A 20,636-nucleotide genomic window follows, 5' to 3' on the forward strand; every position below is an offset into this window, starting at 1 on the left:
TTGTCCATTCAGTGAGACTCTTGTTGTATCACATTCATGTGGTTTTTGAAGGCCAGAACATTGGTCAAACAGTGGTCAGTGAGTAAAAGCATGACCGGCCCTGTGTAAAAAGAGAGCAGTGTGGATCAGACTGTGGTTTCAGAGGTCTGTGCTCCTCCCATTTTGAGACTCTTGTTCCTTCCTTCAAAACAAGAAAGATCAGGGTAGATGAACTGGGAAAATATTGAAGAATAAGATTTCAGCAGTACTAAAAAAGTATATTTACATAATTAATTATATAATTAAATAATTACAATATTCATAATATACAGTATTTCCTTACTGACTTAACAGCTCTGTCATTCAGCTTTCATATTTTGCCTGTACAGGCAAACACGTGTATCCATGCAAAACCTTTGATGGGAACGTTGTGTGGAATTTTGTTTATTTATTCCCTGCTGGATCAAATTTCCTCTATTTATTTGCTTTTACAAATGTTATGTGGTTTACTGTAACACAGCCTTTAAGACAAAACAGAAATACAGAATGCTGAATCATACTGTATGCTTAACGCTTAACACTTTTTTTCTTCAAAAACAACGATTCAGAACACTTTTATATTAGAATATATTTTTATTGTCGAAAAAAAGAAGACCAAGTAACTACCAATTACGTGTCTAAATTTTATTATACTCATTGTTAAAGCAGCACTATGCCGTTTTGTACCTTAACTAGTTATTGCAATGGTTATATCACTATTTCTGGGTTGAATGTTGGGCGTCTAGGGGTTACAGTTTGACAAAAACGGAAATACTGCATATTGTGGCTTTAACTTTGTGTTTATTGAATTGTTTAATAAAAAAATAACAAATGGGTACTGGTAATTGTGTAAACTTTCATCAACCAATCAGATTCAAGCATTCAACAGCCCATTCTTCCCAGAGAACAGATCAAATATATTGATGACTCATTCTGCACTACACCTATTTTTTGTCCAATCAGATGCTCTCTAGAACGAGAAGACTACTTCCACCAATACCACTCCACTTGAATGCTAAGACATTCATGGCTTTGACATAACTAACACCTATTACATGCAATATCGTGTGGTCTTGTAACTTAGGCCTTTGGTCGGGCCACTTATCAGGAATGGGTGCTAAGCCAATCTTTTTTTTCTTTTCTTCTCCTCAGCAACTGAGTCCAAGACAAGCCATCCTGTGCAGGCAGCAGTTGTGCAGCCTTCCTGTGAGCCTCTCTCTGCCTCAGCATCTGCGCCGGTGTCGCCCTCCAAACCAGAGGAGGAACAGAGCCCCGTGGATCCATCAGACGTCTCCCTCTCTCTGGTTCAAACAAACTCTGAGACAGAGGAGAAAGCAGAGGATGCTGAGGCAGAAGTGTTTGAGGAAACGGTGGTGAGTGGAATGGAATATGAAAAGAAAGAAGAACCAGAAGAACACTTTGAGGAAGAAACCAATGGACTGGGTACAGAGGAGTGTGAGAGAGAGCAGATGTTAGATAGAGATGTATCAAATGTCGTCCTGAGTGAGAAGGAAAGGCAGAATGAGGAGCTGAATGAGAAAGATAACTGCTCGGCCTCCAGCATCTCCTCAGCCAGCAGCACTCTGGAGAGAGAAGAACGAGAGGAGAAACACGTCAGTCACAGTGACTCAGGTGAGAACAACACATACACAAATCAAATACTGTGCAACGCAGAGGGTATGACATTCGCCACATGGTTCAAAATGAACATATTTCTTTACTACCATGAAACTACTTTAACATAAACCTCTGATGGTAAAAAATGCCTTAAAAGTTGGAAGATATTTTCTTTAGTAGATTCTTTTCTTTTATTTGAAGCATGTATTACTTGTGTCAGCGATGGTTGGGCAGTTATTAGAATTTGATTTAAAAGATTTACGTTGCAGTTCATAGTAAAGTTACCAGCTAACTGGCGTTTTACTCTCATTGGATTGCCAAATCACCAAATGATATAAAATAAAAAGAAAATTGTATAATAAAAATTTTATGATTTTTATAATAATATTAATAATATGGCTAGTCTCATTGTCAGCAAAACATATTTAGGGTAGAGGTTGTTTCTAGTTCAAGGTTATTTTCCCACTTTTGCTGATGAAATAAAATATAAACTCAAATAAATATAAAATAAATTATTTTTATTAATTTATGAACTGTAAACAGCAGTTTCATGGTCAGCAAGAAATATTTATGGCTTATATTTCCACATTTTCCCAGTTTACCCACCATTGGTAGATAAAGTAAAATAATAAAATAAAATAAAAAAAATAATATATAAAGTAAACTAAACACATTTTTTACACTGGAAAAACTCATTCCAGCATTTCTGTTTGCCCCTTATCCGTGCCAGACTACAACATAAAAATAAACATGTTTTGTTGAAATCATACATTTAGTGAAACTAGCTCTCAATTTGACTCTTAGGCCAGTGGGCAGACTGTATGAATACAGCGGACGTCAACGATCAGTGCAACAATGTGCTTAACAGCAAATGCTACATGCTGGACATGCTTTATTCCCAAAACAAAAAGGGAGAGGAAAATGAGAAAGAAAAGGAGAATGAGAAAGGATGTTCAGATCAGGACTCCTCTGTGTCGAGCCTTGCTAGTCGCATTTCCACTCTGGAGGCGCATCGGCAGGCATGTGAGGATAACATGAAGAAACTGGAAGTGGAGCATCTCGATAACCAGGGTAGCGTGAGGGCTGTGGCTGAGAAATTTGGAGATTTGGTGAAAGGACTGGCATTGGCTCATGAGGTGGAGCATTCTGGAAAGGAAAAGCAGCAAGCACAGGAAAAGCCTCCACCAGCTCCTTCACCAACACCCCCCAAAAAGGAGTCAGACCACATATGGGACCAGCTAATGGCCATGCCACGTGAACTTCGAATCAAAGAGCTGGACTTCACAGACTTGGGAGAGGAGGATGATGTGGACATTTTGGATGTCAGTAACGTGATCGAGACGAGTGACCTCACGCCACCTCCTCCTCCTCCTTGCCTTCCACCTCCACCACCTTTATTTGGATGCCCCCCACCTCCCCCTATCTCTGGCATGATGAGGCCCCCTCCACCGCCCTTTTTGGCTTCTATACCTCCCTCACATCTTGGATCTCCTCAGCTTAGTCGAGGAGAACCCCCGCTCTTCCAAAAAAAGAAGAAGACAATTCGGCTGTTTTGGAATGAAGTTAGACCTATAGACTGGCAGTACAACAACCACAAGAGATGCAGGGAGTCACTGTGGTCCAAACTGGATCCAGTCAAACTGGACACGGCCAAGTTGGAAAACCTCTTTGAGACGAAATCCAAGGAGCTGCCAGTTACAAAGGTACAAAGGTTTCTTCCAAATATTAATCATCAGGTTGTTTTTGTTTTGTTTTTTGCTTAAATCTTCAAGATTATTGGTTTACATAATATTAAATTAATTATTTCCTCATCAGTGTCATTACAATTAGTGGTGCTTATGGTCTTCACTTTGGAGTGATAAAATGGGTTAAAGAAATCTCTAAAATCTAAAAGACTTTATCTGAATGTGGAACCAGTTACCTCTATAGACCAGGGTAAGGGTGCAGCAGCCATTCAGATGGTCTTACCTAAAATTAAAGTTCACACTAGGGTCTTAGTAACTACTTTTCAGTTTACAAGAAAATCTGTACTTAATTCCAGTTTATCTGGTTATGGTTGATGTTTCAAACTTGCTCTGCCTCATACAACGGACAGGGGTTATAAATTAATTTTCCATAATATGAATTTCGGTGTGGGATTGCAGGCTTTGCACGTAATTTTACTAGTTCTTCATAAGTTCTTTGCAAGCGTGCCGCACAAGCCCTCAAAAGTGAAGCCAAAACCCCACCTCCTCGTGTTATTCAACGGGACGTGAGACCAACTAAACAATTAAATTACACTTATCTTTCATCCAAAGATAGTTTCTGTCATTTATTGTAGTTTCTATCACTTTGATGTAATTTCAAGAGTTTGTTTTTAAAATAAGTTTGTTTTTAGTTAGTTATGTGATACTATAAAAATGCTGCTGTGACATCATGATTGACAGCTGTGATTGACAGGTTCTCTGTGCGAAGTAGTCACTGAAGCACCATCAGACTTTTTTTCATAATGTTGACTATGTGGTTAGTAGTTGTATTTACCTTATTTTAACGAGGTTTTGCAATCAGCAGACACCATTGGAGAAGAACGGAGCAGACAGAGGCCACTTAATGAAAGTGCGGGGCGTGTGCTTGCGTTTGATTCAGCGAGAGTGAGGGCGCGGCCTTGATTTTGCAACTTTACTTCCTGCTCACGACTGCGCATGTCTGGTCCTGAAAACGCAAGTGCGCAGACTCAAGTTCTAAGATGTCAGCGCCATATCGGGACATTGGCGACTTCATTTCTCTCTGATGGAAAAGAGCGAAGGGGCGTCGTCCATCTTTTTTACAGTCTATGGTTCTGTGCTTGTAATAGAGAGCTTAAGTCCCTCCCCTTCCGGTCGACCACCATGGGACCTTATTTCGGAAAAATATTGAATGGTAGTCAATGGCGAGAGACAACAAATATTTTGATCTCGTTTGAATTTTGCCCTGAATTACATATATGATGTTTGTCAATTTAAAAGATACATTTTAAAGTAAAGAAAGTCGCAGTTTAATGTAAAACCGTTGAGGTATAAGACTGTGAAAATACGTAATTACAAAGACTACAAACCCCAAAGGCGCACATTTTCTCTCAACGAATGAAGCTAACTTTACTGAGGCTAATGTCTGTCATTGTTTCTACTGTCTTTCGTTATGATCGTAATGTTACGCCGTCATACCTGAGTGTTTTGTAACAGACTGCACACACACGAGCTGCGGATCTCACTCGTTGTTTTGCTTCCTGGGAGATGTAGTTCATAGAGCGATTTTCACATAAAACTAAATATGTTACTCTTCTGTTTTATGACAAACTGCGACGTTTTTGACTTTCAGAATTATCTTTTAAATTGACAAACATCATATGTGTAATTGAGGGCACAGTTCAGACGGAATAAAAAGATAAGTTGTCTCTCGCCATTGACTACCATTGATATTTTTTCCGAAATAAGGTCCCATGAGCCGGAAGCGGAGGGGCGGGACTTAGGCTCGCTATACAGTCCATTCAGTATAGCAACGTTCTCTCTCATAAGAATCCCAATCAAAAAACCAATCAAAACAACTTGAAACAGAACAAAACTTTTCAAAGCCATAGCCTTGTGGGCAGTGCCCCGATATATAGCAGCTACTCACAATAAATGGCATAATAAAAATATACTGTTGTGTCGACAGACTCAAGTGTGTGCAGTTTGTCAGAAACTGAACGCACAACCGTATACTGTGTCCATGATTATATTGGGTTTTATTTGCTTTTGACGTGACGCTCACATACAGTGTAGGCAAATTTTAGCCACTAAGCGACTAAATGCCAGTGGGCCGGGCCTATGGTGCGATAATGTATAACTCTCCGTCAATGTATTACTCTGGAGACAGGCATTTGCAAATGTATTTTCCTGTCTGAAGTCACATGTCTGGCAATATTAAAACAAGCTGTTTCGGAGCTTGATTAAATAAAAGCTTTGTTTAATGAGGATGACATATTAAGCTAGGACACTTTCAGGGCGTTTTAATAATACAAAGACCTATCATATGTCAAACGATCAAAACAAATTTGATTTCTAATGCCATGACCCCTATAAAATAGTTTGTCTGAGGGAATGTACTGGCAAACAGCAGCCTATATTGTGGTAGCAATTGCCCGCACAACAAAAAATACTTTTTTTTTATTGCTCTGCTTTTACCTGGCTTTTGTCAGCAGCACACATGAACACAAGCCATAGCTGCTACGAGGTTACTTTGATCTTTTCTGGGCCTTTCTTCTGTAACACATGGGGATCTCGGAGTTCGTGCGTGTTGTACACTAAAATATGAACCACACCATCATTCCAAGTTGTACATATCTAGAGATAAATCCCTGACTAAATTGAATGAACACCATCACAGATTTTAAGTGTTGGAGATGAATTGGTGTTCTTAAGATGAAGATCTATCCTATTATTTGGCTTGTTCGCTCTTAGATGGTGTTTCAGAAATGTGGCCTGCATGGGGTTTCCTCTCCTCTCTGCTCTGAGCAACCTTTTCCAGCTGTTTTTCATTTTCGGCCCATTCTCCCTCCGTTTTTTTTTGTCCTCTTCCCTCCTCCCCCCCGTTTGGCAGCAGACACCAGCTCTGCTCCTCCAGAAATATTCTCCATCAAAGTCCCAAAATAGCCCTCAGGTGTTTGCGTGCCTTTTCTGCAAGTAAACATTAAACATATCCAGTGTTTTGCGTTCATATCTCAGGAAGCCATTTTTAAGGTAATTATCCACATTAAAGAAATGCCTTTCCTATTAAGTTCAGTGGCCAGCGTGAGAGTAAGAACAGGCTGGCGGAGCCTTATTTCGTATTTGGTGTGGGGAATTGATGTGCATCTGTATGGTAAGCTATGCAATGGGTGAACCAGCCTTGTTGTGGGAACTAGAAAGATTTCTTATCATCAATGTTGTGCTTCTTTTAATATTTTTGTGGAAACCATGAAACTTTTTTTTCAGGATTCTTTGATGAAATATCATGTATTTGAAAAAGATTTTGTAACAGTGTGAAAGGCACTTTTTTATTGTCACTTTTGCAATTAGTTGTTTTGAGTTAGGCATAAGCCTATAAATTAATAAACATATATTTAAAAATGTATTGTTAACGATGTACATAGGCTATGTTCCACAGTGTCGTTTGCAGTACAACCAACAATTGAACAAGCGAACGCGAATGTAATAGTTTTATTGAACAGCATTTTGTCAAATTATGTTTAATTAAGTGTTTATTCTTAAAATAGTAGACAATTTTTTAGATAGTGTTTCTATTACTCTCATATCCACCACAAAATGTTATCCCGCGAAAAACGCGTAAAAGAGATCTGATGTAAATGACTTGTGTTGGTCATTTAAAAAGAATCAGATAATTTTCCTGTGATGCATGAATGAGTGAGAGTATAAAAAGTGTGTTTTAAAAATTCACAGAGCCAGAAAAAAAAATCGCATTGTCACAGAAACACTCTGTTGCTTAAAAAATAGCTTTTCAGCAGAATATGTTAGCTTTTGACCCATCACAGTATGGTCACTGTGAACAACTTTGAGGATTAATCTGTTTATATATCTGATTTCAGAAAACAGCAGCAGATGGGAAGCGTCAGGAGATCATCGTCCTGGATTCCAAGAGAAGTAACGCCATCAACATTGGCCTGACGGTCCTGCCACCTCCTCGCACCATCAAAACAGCCATCCTCAACTTCGACGAGTACGCCTTGAGCAAAGAGGGCATAGAGGTAATACTGCACTGGTTTAAAATTACATTCCGTTTCGCAAATTATGACAAATCAGCCGCAAGTAATGAAGCAAATTCGACATGATGAAATTATTAAGTAAAGCTACAATAAAACTTAATACACACGTTTAAGTTAGTACGATGCATGGTTGCACTTTAATCCTGAGAATGCCAGACAGGTTACCATGCAGAAAACACATCTGTACTTAATACTAACCTTGTTTTGAGTCCACGTGAGTCACATATTCCTTGAACCCCTCTACAGTTCGCTCTCGCTCTCTCATTCTCTTTCTCTCTCTCGTTACATCAATCATTCAGGCATTTATGATCATCCCCAGACTGCTACATGAAAGCATATTTTTACCAAAATACATGGCTCTCTACAACTGTGTTCAACAAGACAGAGACATACTGACTGTAGCCGAGTTGGCACACAAAAAGCATGGAGTCCAAAGCTCGTGTCCAAAATAACTCAACCTCTCTGCCCTGAGAGCATATACATTTACTTTGGGTTTCCACAAAACCAATAGATTTTACCCTTAAAACTGTTTAGCAAGTTGGTTTGGCCGGCGTGTCGAAATATTATATGGATTTTCTGCAAAACTGAAGCATTTTTGGCAGCGGTTATATAATTCATCTCAAAGATTAAAGGTTAGCAAAATGCTTCATTTAGGCTGTTGCAGCACATGATACAGATCTGAGGTAAATCTCAATATCAACATGTGAATAATGGAACTCCCATTTTCTCATAACCTCTGTAATTTTTTATCTTTCGTCATGGGAAAAATGGATTCGAGTTTTTCTGTCCACCCTTTTTATGTTTCAACAGAGAGCGTTATATTCTCACTGACAAACACAGTTTATAATTCTTAAGATTTTATCAGAAATTTTGTTTTGGTCTTGAGAAATGACCTTTTTTATTCAGTTATGCAACAGAAGGAGGTTACCCCTAGCAGATGAAATCTAGCATAATTCTCTGCATTTTTACGTAATGCCGTGTCTTTCCAGATGTTGTTATTCATCAACGCTCATATGATTGATGAGCGAATGCCTTTCTAGGGGTGAGTCCCCATTTGCATTGGCTTCTGACAGTGATGCTAACACTCCCCACTGGTTCTCGTGCTCTTTCATAGAAAATCCTGACAATGATTCCGACGGAGGAGGAGACGCAGAAGATTCAGGAGGCCCAGCTGGCGAACCCCGACACTCCGCTGGGCAGTGCAGAGCAGTTCCTCCTCATTCTGTCCTCCATCAGTGAGCTGTCCGCCCGCTTGCAACTTTGGGCCTTCAAGATGGACTATGATGGCTTAGAGAAGGTCAGCCTCATATTTTTACCCCTTTATACAAATTAAATGACATTATGGTGATTTGGGAACAGTTGCTTTTGACCTCTCCTCTAAGAGGTTCTTAAAGGGATAGTTCACCCAAAAAAAAAAGTTTTTTTTTATTTTTTTTTTTTATCAATTACTCACCCTCGTGTCGTTCCAAACCTGTAATATTTTGCTCATCGTCAAAACACAAATGAACAAATGATTTTTTTTTAATGAATTCTGAGAGATTTGTGTCCTTGCATTGAGAGTCCATGTACATTACCACTTTCATGCTTAAAAACATCCATAAAGAGATCTAATATGAATACACGAATCTATATGAATACTGCGAATTTTAATCTGAAGTTTCTGAAGGGACACAATCACTTTATATGATGAACCGATTGAATTTAGGCTTTTATTCACATATACAGTATAAATGGACTGTGTCTCTTCAGGATATTTGGACTAAAACCGCCATTCATATGGATTTGTTTTACGAAGTCTTTATGAACTTTTTGAAGTCAAAGTGGTAGTTGCGTAGACTGTCAATGCAGACACACTTCTAATGTGATCATAATGGGATTTTGGCAATATTGTGATTATACTTTTCCTCATGTATTAAAGGGAACCTATTATGCCCCTTTTTTTACAAGATGTAATATTGGTCTCGGGTGTCCCCAGAATATATTTGTGAAGTTTCAGCACAAAATACCCCTAAGTTAATTCATTATAAAAATTGTAAAATGCAATTTTTGGGGCCTGTTTTAAAAAGTGTATACGACCTTAAATGCAAATGAGATGCATATCCCCGCCCTGCCTTTGGATGAGGGCGTAACTTGCATACCTATGGCAGACGGTCTAAGCATAATGGCTAAGAGAGTGAGAGACCCGCTGTTTTGAATGTCATTCAGCCTTACATGTTTGAATCGGAATATATAAATAGTCTCTGATCAGACCCAGATGACGAAGAGACTCCGGCTGAATAAACACAAATGAGAATGAACCAGGACGTCTCGGGTATGGTTATTTGATCCATTTATGTACTTATAGAGTTGTAATCGCGTCCCCTTTGCAATTATGGATGTGTAAAACACACACACACACAGACACACACACAAACACTAACACTAACGTTGGCGCAATTTTTTGAAACTACAAACACATGTGATAAAGTTTGCTACGTACAAGCGAAATTACATTTATGCGAGGGACCTGTTATATCATATTTACTTGTCATACAGGTGCTTCTGTGGCAAATGTGAGAAGATGGCTAAATTACAGAACAAGAACATAAATGCAGTTTTTAATACAATATCGTTAAAAATGTATATATGTTTATAAACGTGTGGTTACACATTAATAATGTATTTAGTAATTTATTTCGAACCCATTCTGTTTCTCGTTCTCAGGAAGTAGCAGAACCACTACAGGACCTAAAGGAGGGAATGGACCAATTAGAAAAGAATAAGACGCTGCACTACATCCTTTCAACTCTGCTAGCTATTGGCAACTTTCTCAATGGGACCAATGTGAGTGCCAGCAAAGTCTACATCTCTTCTTTCAAGCCCTAATCTCTCCATCTCCATCTGTCTTTCTTTCTTTCTTTCTGTCTGTCTGGCGTGGCGTATTTGCTTAGATCTTAATAATGTTAAAAAGTCTGAAGGAGATAAACCTGATAAAGTGGTGAGTTTGGCATGAAATCTCTTTTGTTACCGTAAACCATTGAGCATGGGCAGCAGAACAAAGCCAGCGAGAGTCATGTCACGTCCGTTGGGATTTCTCCAGCTCTGTCGTGACTTGCAGACAGGGTTGAGATTTTGTTAATGATATGTTAATGAAGCATTGGTCAGAATCATCTTGGGAGCTGCAAATAGACTCTGCACACATTCAAAGCACTCTTATCTTAATGCAACTGATGCTAATCAACTAAACTGCATCAGAATAATGTCAAAATGAGCCCTTTTGTAGGAAATGATTTGATGATTGACCAGATCCAGAGTTACTAATGCTCTCAAGGTGCATGTGATTTTCCACATCAGAGATCATTTCAATCTTGCATATTTACACATTCAAATATATCTGAAACGAAACTTCCCTGCTAACTTTTCATGTTTTGCCCTCTTTTCTTTATATTCAGTCTGTTGAATATATATTACCCCATAAGTACCCCATGCCAGTCTCTAGGTATGGTGAAGGATGTGTGATGATGTGGGGATGATTGATTATGAATAATGCTGTGATTCTCACGTGAGGAGTCAATGACCCGCATAGTGAGCCTCACAATGAGCCTAGATGGTGCAGGCTGATATGACGCTTGAAATCAGCATTCAAATACTTGTAGTGTTTGCTATTAGCAGTGTGTAGCTCACTTTCAGAAACCCTCCATCTTCCCCAGCTCCATCTGTATAGATCTGCTACAGGGGTTATTTCAGTTATGTTACATGTGCAGCAACACCATGTCTTACATGCTCACAGCAATGGCATTAACATTCCAAACTCTCCGAGAGTTGTCATCACAGAAATGAGTTCATGTTCATGGTGTGTTTGTTTGCGTTTTCAGGCTAAAGGCTTTGAGCTGAGTTACCTAGAGAAAGTTCCTGAGGTGAAGGACACCGTTCACAAACAGTCTCTACTGCATCACGTCTGCTCCATTGTTGTGGAGAAGTTTCCAGACAGCTCAGACCTCTATTCTGAGATAGGAGCCATCACTCGCTCTGCTAAGGTTAGCATAACCAGCATACCATTTACGAGACTATCGCCACTGATTTTACTGCAAGCCTGTACCTTCCTTGGAATGTTTTTGTATTTTTTTGTCTTTCATATAATCATTATATTTGATTAATATGGTACAGAGAGGGCAAGCAATGATGGAGCGGGACTTATATTCCAAATCTCAATGAGCACTATGAATTTGTGCACTCACTGCTAAGCAATGAAACACATATTCATGTGCAATGTCAGTTATAAGTTTAGAATCGTTTAAAAAATTGTTATATGTTTTTGAAAGAAGTCTCTTATGCTTACCAAAAAAAAAAAAAACAGTAAAAACAGTAATATTGTGAAGTATTATTACATTTTAAAATAACTATTTTCTATTTTCAGAAATCATTCTAATATGCTGATTTAGTGCTTAGTTATTATCAATTATTATTGATTCTCAATTATGCATAATAGTTGAAGCATGTTGAAACCAGATTTTGCTGCTTAATATTTTGTATTTTTTTTTTTTTTGTATATTTTTGAAACTGAAAAGTTTGAGAGAAAAGTCTTACAGACAGTTCCAAATATGCTTTGATGGAAGCAAGAACACCTGGACATTTGTATAAAGCAGTCACAAATTTGCTTATTTGATTAGTGACCAAGAAGTAGTGCAGAATCGTACCATTTTTTGATTATTTTGTCTTTATAACATTTCTTTGTTTTAAATATTTCAAAACACTGTTTATTTCCAGATTTAAATTAGATTTCTTCTTCCAGATTTTCAATATCATCGCAGACTTTTGGACCACAATGAACAAACAATGGCAACATGCCACATGCAAAGAAAGAAATCAAGGCAATTCCATGTGTTGTCGCTAAAAGTAAAGCATTGGTTGTGAAGTGAACAGACCAATCCTGAGACACCTTACTTGATCAGCGGTTTGTCCTGTCTTCTCCAGGTGGACTTTGACCAGCTGCAGGAAAACCTATGTCAGATGGAGCGCCGCTGCAAAGCATCCTGGGACCACCTGAAGGTCATCGCCAAACATGAAATCAAACCAGCCCTTAAGCAGCGCATGTCTGACTTCCTTAAAGACTGTGCAGAAAGAATTATCATCCTTAAAATTGTGCATCGCCGCATCATAAACAGGTGCGTTAAATCAACAATAAAGCTGTTCACACAAATGTTCACAGTAAAAACTTACTTGAAATCTGATCTGACAGTCAGAGTGAGATATTATTTCAGAAAATCTGTTTTCAAACCACCTACCGAATATGGTTTGGATCTAGTTTGCAAAAATATGGATTGGATTTTCCAAACATTTTTTTTTTTTTTTTGCTGCCTGTCTGAACTAAACCATAGTTGAAGAGATTGTTCGAAAGTTATTTAAAGTAAACGTCCTTGTATCTGATCTACAGGTTTCACTCATTCCTGCTGTTCCTGGGCCACCCACCGTATGCGATAAGAGAGGTGAGCGTTCACCGCTTCAGTAAGATTCTAAGTGAGTTTGCACTTGAGTACCGCACCACCAGAGAGCGAGTACTGCAGCAAAAACAGAAACGGGCCAATCACCGCGAGAGGAACAAGACCCGGGGCAAAATGATCACCGAGGTGAGTGTGAACAATTGCATTAGACTTTTCTATACCCCAGGTTAAGTTCCGAAATGCTAAAACAGATTTATTGAGTTGTTAACAAATAAAATGCAAATTTTATAGAAAGCATTTTTTTCAAAGGGGATAGTTCACCCAAAAATGAAAATTCACACTGTACGACTGTCTTTCTTCTACGGAACGCACAAACACATTAAAAAAATAATTTTGAAGAACTTCGGGAACCAAATATTTTTTAAAAAATCGTCTTTTATTAACAATATGAAATCAAGTATGACAGAATGATGACAGAATTTGTATTTTTGATTGAACAATCCCTTAATATTTAGGGAAAATGGTAACACTACAATAAGGTTTAATTTGTTAACATTTTTAATTATTTTAGAGGTTAATTAAAAAAATACATATTTAACATTTAAGCTGTGTAAATCTGTACTATAAACTAACATAAATTAAAGGTGCAGTAAGCGATTTCTGAAAAACGCGGTTGAAAGTGGATCGGACTGAGCGCCACAACACACTTGTAGCCAATCAGCAGTAGGGGGCGTGTTCACTCATGATGGGGGAGGAGAGAGGGTGAGCGTTTGAGGAAAGACTGTAGAAAGAGACAAGGTTGAGAGACATTACAAAAGAGAAAAGGTCAGGGGGATATTACTGGAAGAGCTTTAGGACCTGGTTTGATTTTAGAAAATCTTTCTGGAGAGACCGAAGCTGGAAGGCCTGAAATCGGACAAAGAGGTTGGGTTGTTTCGCAGAGCCAAGATGTTCTATTGTTGTAGTGTTAGCTATAGAAACAGGAGAGTTTTGAGTGTGATTGTTTGTCTGGAGGCTGGCGTCTTGGCGACTAGCAACAAACTTTTGCTCTTGTGTACTGTATGTTCATTGTTTGTTCTTCCTTGTCATTCGTTCACTTTATTTTTAGCTAAGCATTATTTTGCTTTGCTTCAGCTGTGATAAAGAGACATCCACTTTTGCATTGTGTGTTTGTACATTTTGGGGATGGAGCAATGAAGGGAGGGGTTTGTTTTTTTGGTTGCAAATATCAAAAGTCGCTTACTGCACCTTTAACAATGAACAGTGTTGTAGTCGAGACCACCTCACTCGAGTCCGAGTCCAGACCGAGACCAGAGAGAGTCGAGTCCGAGTCAAGACCGAGTCCATAGAGAGTCGAGTCCGAGACCAGAGACGGTCGAGTCCGAGTCGAGACCGAGACCAGTGAGGGTTGATTACCTAATTTACTTGTATTTACTTAGAGAAATCCTTTTTTATTTTACTGAATTTACTTAGAGTTTAAAAAATGTGATCAGTTTAGGGTAAAAAGGCCACATAGTAGGTGGTGTTAAAAGTAATTTTATTACAATTGGTCATGTGCAGTTGTGCACTAGAAAATCACCAATCACTGGGCGTGTCAATCAATTTAAAGAAATATTTTATTAACATACATTAATAATCATGAAAAATATTTTGAATTGAACTTGAGTGGACTCGGGAATAAGTCCGAGTCCTAAAAAAAAATTTTTTCGAGTACGAGTCAATTCCGAGTCCAAATGCACACGAGTCCATGACAAGACCAAGACCATTAAAATATGGTCTCGAGACCGAGTCCGAGACGAGTCCGAGTCCCGAGTACTACAACACTGATGAACAATGTTCATTGTCAATTTATGTTACCTAATCAATTTTTTTTTTTTTTAACTGGACCTTATTGCATAATGTCTCTGGAAAAGTTCATTTCAGGAACAATCCTTTTAAAACTGTTTAAGGACATATTTCATCTGGTGCTTCAGACATGAACCAGCACTATTTAGGTACACATATTCAATCACATCTTCTCCAGATTAAATATATGCTAATAAGATTGATTCAACTACATCTCATCATGAATGTGATGACACAGTGGATTATTCAAAAACCAGAAGACAATGATGAAAACTGATCATTTCTAACTAATTTCTAATTTCTCGTTTATTTGGGGTCTCAAAGTTTGACTCAAATATTCAAATATCTGATTTGAAACCTTTTTCCTGTAATTAATGTGCAGAAAATTGCCCTTAGTTCCTCTGTCCCTGTTTTTTCTCTCATTTCTTAAACTTCTTTGTGAGTGAGCGAGCTGCTAAAATTCTGTACTTTATCATTGCACCACTAGAGGGATCATTATATTTCCTGATTTATTTATTTTTTTCCAGTGACTCATTTAACATTCTTTTATATCTTTGGCATTCCGAACTGTATACCCATTCGAGACCAATGAGGCTGGACTCTTATCGTCTATATTCCACTCCACCCCTAGGATTGTCAGAATGGCCTAAAAACACGCTGACCTCTTTCATTACAATAATAAAACTTTGTAAACCAAGCAGTGTATTGTCATGGGTTTTGCGGTTCTGTGCTGGCCTTGGGTAGACATTACTCCAGGGGGCCAATTTAATGCCTCTCCTGGGGGATGTCTTAGCCACGATAGCCCTTCATGGCATGTTATGCTTGGCGGGGGTCTGCCTTAGTCTAAGAGGGGTGTCTAATTCAATCTCTGTGTGAAAATCCAAACCTTTGGATGTCCCTAGGAGCCGTTCATGCACACTCTGGCTTTGTAGAGGTAAAGCTGAGGTAAAGGAAGAACTTCACGTTGGTTTCGTATGTTGCTGCAAAACAATAAGCCCAAGTGAGAGAGCGTAGAGACGATTTTCAAAACACTTTGTAACTTGGTGCTCACTCTATAAAGATTTTTTTTTACCACATGCAGTACTACGGTGAATCTCATTTTAACGTTCATTTCTTTCATTTTTTTTTTCTTATTTAGTATACAATTGTATGCTTCATGATTGTGATTATCATGAAAACAGTCAATACAATTCTTGATAGTTCTGCATTTTTCCCTTCCAAATATATTTTCATATTTCTTTATTTTAGTTTTGGGGTAATTTATAACCATGACACATTCTTGACGGGTTCAAAAAATAAGTGAATGAAGCTCAAGATAGTACATTTTGTAATGTGTTATGAAACCTTCATTACTTTCGTAACGGTGAAACTGTTTTGTAACTTTTGTAACTGTGAAACCAAATACCGAAAAAAAAAAAATTCAACCCAACACTTTTTATGCTCGTCTTCTCTGCCATGTGACGACTTTTATTTCTTCTCTGTAGAGTGATGAGGAAGAGGATGATGAGGTATGCGTGTGTCCTTGTGCTTTTATTCAGTTGTGCATGAATGGGTTTCATGATTTCTTCTTGTGACTTGTAATATCCAGCATGTATTACCAGATCATTTGTGAGTTTTTGATGCACCCCATAACAACTAGAGGCTGAGGAATTCAGGAATCAATATTTGTCTCTCTTATCATTGCCAACTGCTATGGTTCTCCATGTGGATTTGAAGAGTTTGCTGGTTTGTTGAGTCATGCAACTGGATGTAACATGATGTTGAAGACATCGAGTCAGAGAGCTGAGGATCTGAATTAGGTGTGTTAAATAAGGGAGACATACACAAAATGCAGAGCAGTGGGTCCGAGGACTGGAGTTGAGAACCCCTGCTCTAGATCCAGCGATGCTGAGGATTTAAAAATCCTTATAGGAAAATTACTTCTGGAAAAAGTGGGACCTCACCACTAATGCACTCTAAAATCTACTAATGTGTGAATAATATACTAAATCACTACGTGAAGGCATGTTTTGGTGCGATGTTTATATTTAACTACTTTTAATCGAATGAATGTCTTGTTGTTCTCAGAGTGGGAAGTTTGCAGGCGCTCCTCTGGAGGGTCAGGAGTGTCCGCCACAGGGTTTGGGCTACACGGAGGACGTAGCTGAACATGAGCAGATGACTGCAGTACTACGCACCAGCCTGCAGGGCGGCGACAGTCCCTCATCTGTTCTCCCTGGCCTCCGCACACGGACTCGAGCCACCCGAGGTATGTTCACAGATAAGGCTGAATTGCTGAAGCTGTAGGAGTCCTGAAACAATGAAACACTCTCCTTCTTGTGTCTCTTTTCTAGGCCATACCGCACTTTTGTCTGCTGCAAACGAAGACACTTCTAATTGCACAAATGATACAGCAGATGAGATCATGGAGCGGATTGTGAAATCAGCAACTCAGGGCCCCAGTCAGCGCACACAGCCCCGCGAGAGGAGACGCTCCAGAGCCAACCGCAAATCCTGTGAGTCTGCAAATATCACATACACATTTTTTTTAATGCTCGTTTGGAGTTTGTTACCAGTATACAGTACTTCCATTTTTAGGCCTCAGACAGGAAACAATTTTGCCGTATAACTTGTTTTGTAAGTTACGTCTTACTTTTTTTTTTTTTTTTTTTTACATTTTCATTAATTTAGCTGATGCTTTTATCCAAATCGACTTACAATTGGTATATTTGTCAGAGGTTGCACGCCTCTAGAGCAACTAGGGGTTAAGTGTCTTACTCATTTTCTTATTTTAAAATGTAATTTATTCCTATGATGTAAAGCTGAATTTTCATCATCATTACTCCAGTCTTCAGTGTCACATGATCATTCAGAAATCATTGTAACATACTGATTGGCTGCTCAAGAAACGTTTTACTTATTAATATTGGAGTTGGAAACAGGAGTTGGAAACAGTTGCGCTGCTTAATATTTTTGTGTACACACACACACACACACACAAACACACATATATATATATATATATATATATATATATAAACTTTTTTTCAGAATATTTTGATGAATCAAAAGTTCTAAAGAATTAATTTGAGATAGCTGACCTCGAATGGTAGTGTATACTGTAGTACATACTAACCCAGACAGCTTTAAAATATATATATATATATATTCATATGCATTCTTTTTATAAACACTTGGATGTGGGTAAGTTTAATAAAAAAAAAGCAAACACTAAAAAAAAAAAAAACTACATCCGGATTCAGAATTATGATCAAAACATAGATGGAGTAGATCGAGTCCATCAACTCTCCTAATGCTTGCACAGTCCTGTAGCTCACCCTGGGTCGACATTTCATCCAGTAACATAGTTTTGATTTATGTGCTGTTTAGTGTTGATGATCGTGTTATTTTACATATGCATTTGATTACGCATAAGATCGCTTGTTCCTGCATTTTATTGGCGTGTTTTTTGATCAGGAGATTCTGCTCTCTTTCAGAAGATTTGTCAATGTGTCCCCTACCATATAACAGTGAAAACACAGAAAGCCGGAAATTTCCGGCAATGGCAGGGAAAACGTTTTCTCACAAATTACGAAAATTTGCATCAATGGTGGAGAAAGGGTTAACAGATTAAATTGCTTTATTGTTCAGATATATTTTTACAAATTTTAGTTAAATTTAAAACAATTGACACAAATCACAATAGGTTTATTTTTTCATATCTTTAACAATAGCTTGAATAGTATTTATTAGAATTATAAAAAAAAAAAAATCGAGTTTGCTTGGCTCTCTCACTCATTCCTCTCTTTTTCTCTACAGTAAGAAGAACACTGAAGAACGGTCTTACGCCAGAGGAGGCACAGGCGCTGGGATTGGCCAGCAGCTCTGAGATGCAAGTGTGAGACAGCATACGCTCAGGGTCTCAGCACAAACACACACACACACACGAGCTGGAACAGGTCGCTTTAGCTCCGGTTTGCTTTATTCTAGATCTGGAGCAGGTGCATGTTCCTGGGTTTGTGTTTAACTGTTTTACGATGGTAATTGCTGGGGACAGTTCATATTCTCACAGGTGAAAGGGATTATAATCACTAACCCATATACTTAACCTTGGACGCGTATTCAGACCCTACTCCATTTACTAGCTTCACCTGCATTTGCATATTGTCCCAAGGTGGTCTAAGAGAATAATGAGAACCACTCCAGATGCATTTCCACTGTTCCTGCTCTGTACGTGTAGACTGTTAACATGATATCCCAAACGTCCATTTTAATGCATTTTTGAAAGAGAACAAGCACAGTTTCTGCACAACGTTTGTAGATGCTCTCTCTCTCTCTCACACACACAGCCTGTAGAATGCTGATTGTCCAGTTCTCCAGTAGCTACGTCTCTTACCGCTGTGGCCTTCAGAATGAACCAAAAAAAAAAAAAAAAAGTTTGAAGATGACTGGATGCTTCTCCTATCTTTTTTTGTTGGTACGGGCTGTTTGGTTGAACTCAGATGGCACCGGAATTCAGCAGTCGCACCTTCAGTCTTCATATTTCATGTAAATCAGCAACCATTCTCCTTTGGTTTGCTGCTGTGTTAAAGTGTGTTTGTTTGTGTATTTTAAAATAGCAGAGCTTTTTGTGTTACATGTACGGTTACTTTCAGATTGCTTGAAGTTGAGCAAGTTGGGGGGAAAACAAAACTTACATTTTCTTAAATTTCTGCTGAACCCTGAAGTCACCTTGTGTGGACAAACCGGTTTCACTTAGGTAAAGATTACCAAATTACTTTGCTCACAAATGCGAACAAACTATAAATTCTCATTCTCATTTTCTCTTCCTCATATATTTTCTCCATGGTAATACATTAATTTCATAACTTCCAAGATGAAAAAGTAGACAATCGTCTAATTTAAATGGAAAGACTAGCTATATTTGTTTAAAAAAGTAGCAATGGCATGTTTTTATCAAATTAGTGCCTTGAAGAAATGTATTTTATGATAATTTGATTATTGGCATTTAAGGAAAAAAAGGGGAAACATTCAGATTTTTAGGCATTTTAAAGGAATAGTTCATTCAATAATTCAGGACTTCAATGACAAAAGTATACATTATACGGTGTATAATATACAATTTTGTCATTAAAGTCCTGTATTTTGAATATTTTTACAGAACAAAAATATCCTATGGGTTTGGAGAGTGTAAATTACAGAACGTTAGCAAGATTAAAGTCGCTTTATTTTTTTTGGAAATTTGACATTTCCCACAGACACACGTCCACTGTCTATGATAATAGAACCATTTAGCACCTTATCATGTGTAGCATGCAATTTCGAAAGGAATTGGAAAATTAAGTACTATAGAGACGATTTTTTTTCTCACCTTTCCCTCAGATTTTTACTCTGAGCATTATGTGGATAAGAGATTAGATACATGTAAAGTAGAACCGTGATGTAGAGGCTAAACGTGAGACAGATGCTGTAAAATTGTGTAAATGTCACTTCAATGTTTTTATTTTTATGTTGTTTGTTTTGTTTGTATTTTGTATAGAATAGTGTATAGGTCAAAAGCAGTGTTATTCTGTGAAAATTCTAATTTAAGAGAAAATAAGCCATGCATGGTTCAAACAGTAAATGTCAGCAGGCAATGTCAATATATTGGGGTTAAGTGGATGGAGCCTGTGACGTCTCGATACCCTGTGAACGTAGCTTTTGTGTTTCATGTGTTTACACAGCACAGACTTGAAACATTGTCATGCACCCATCAGCCCTGCTTAAATGGCCTTTGATATTATTGCACTCGCATACAGAGTTTCACCCATTGCTATACAAGTGCCATAAAAAGTTGGTTTTGAATAAAGGATCGAGAATGTGAAAATTTGACTTTTAAATTCCTAAAGGAAAAAGCATTTACTGTACTTTGCAATAAAAAGCTTTTACAGTGTAGATCTGAAAAAATCCTGCTTCCTTTATGTTTCTCTAATGTAGTACAGTAAGATTGAGCTTATATA

At 38.1% G+C, this 20,636-nt stretch overlaps 1 protein-coding gene across 5 annotated transcripts in view; it reads left to right on the forward strand.

Moving 5' to 3' along the window:
* Window positions 1-20,571, forward strand: part of fhod3b (formin homology 2 domain containing 3b) — a 188,083-nt gene extending 167,512 nt beyond the window's left edge. For all 5 annotated transcript variants that reach the window (XM_039674624.2, XM_089117557.1, XM_089117559.1 and 2 more), the window contains 11 exons: window positions 1,171-1,650; window positions 2,440-3,338; window positions 7,217-7,375; window positions 8,508-8,690; window positions 10,097-10,216; window positions 11,248-11,409; window positions 12,347-12,537; window positions 12,807-12,999; window positions 16,726-16,906; window positions 16,992-17,153; window positions 18,457-20,571. In XM_039674624.2, the coding sequence (XP_039530558.2) occupies window positions 1,171-1,650; window positions 2,440-3,338; window positions 7,217-7,375; window positions 8,508-8,690; window positions 10,097-10,216; window positions 11,248-11,409; window positions 12,347-12,537; window positions 12,807-12,999; window positions 16,726-16,906; window positions 16,992-17,153; window positions 18,457-18,539 (2,813 nt within the window). In that variant the 3' untranslated portion in view covers window positions 18,540-20,571. The remainder of the gene's footprint in view (window positions 1-1,170; window positions 1,651-2,439; window positions 3,339-7,216; window positions 7,376-8,507; window positions 8,691-10,096; window positions 10,217-11,247; window positions 11,410-12,346; window positions 12,538-12,806; window positions 13,000-16,725; window positions 16,907-16,991; window positions 17,154-18,456) is intronic.
* Window positions 20,572-20,636: the final 65 nt, after the last annotated feature.

This window comes from Pimephales promelas, chromosome 12 (assembly GCF_988280905.1).
Source record: "Pimephales promelas chromosome 12, fPimPro1.hap1.1, whole genome shotgun sequence".
Lineage (NCBI taxonomy): Eukaryota > Metazoa > Chordata > Actinopteri > Cypriniformes > Leuciscidae > Pimephales > Pimephales promelas.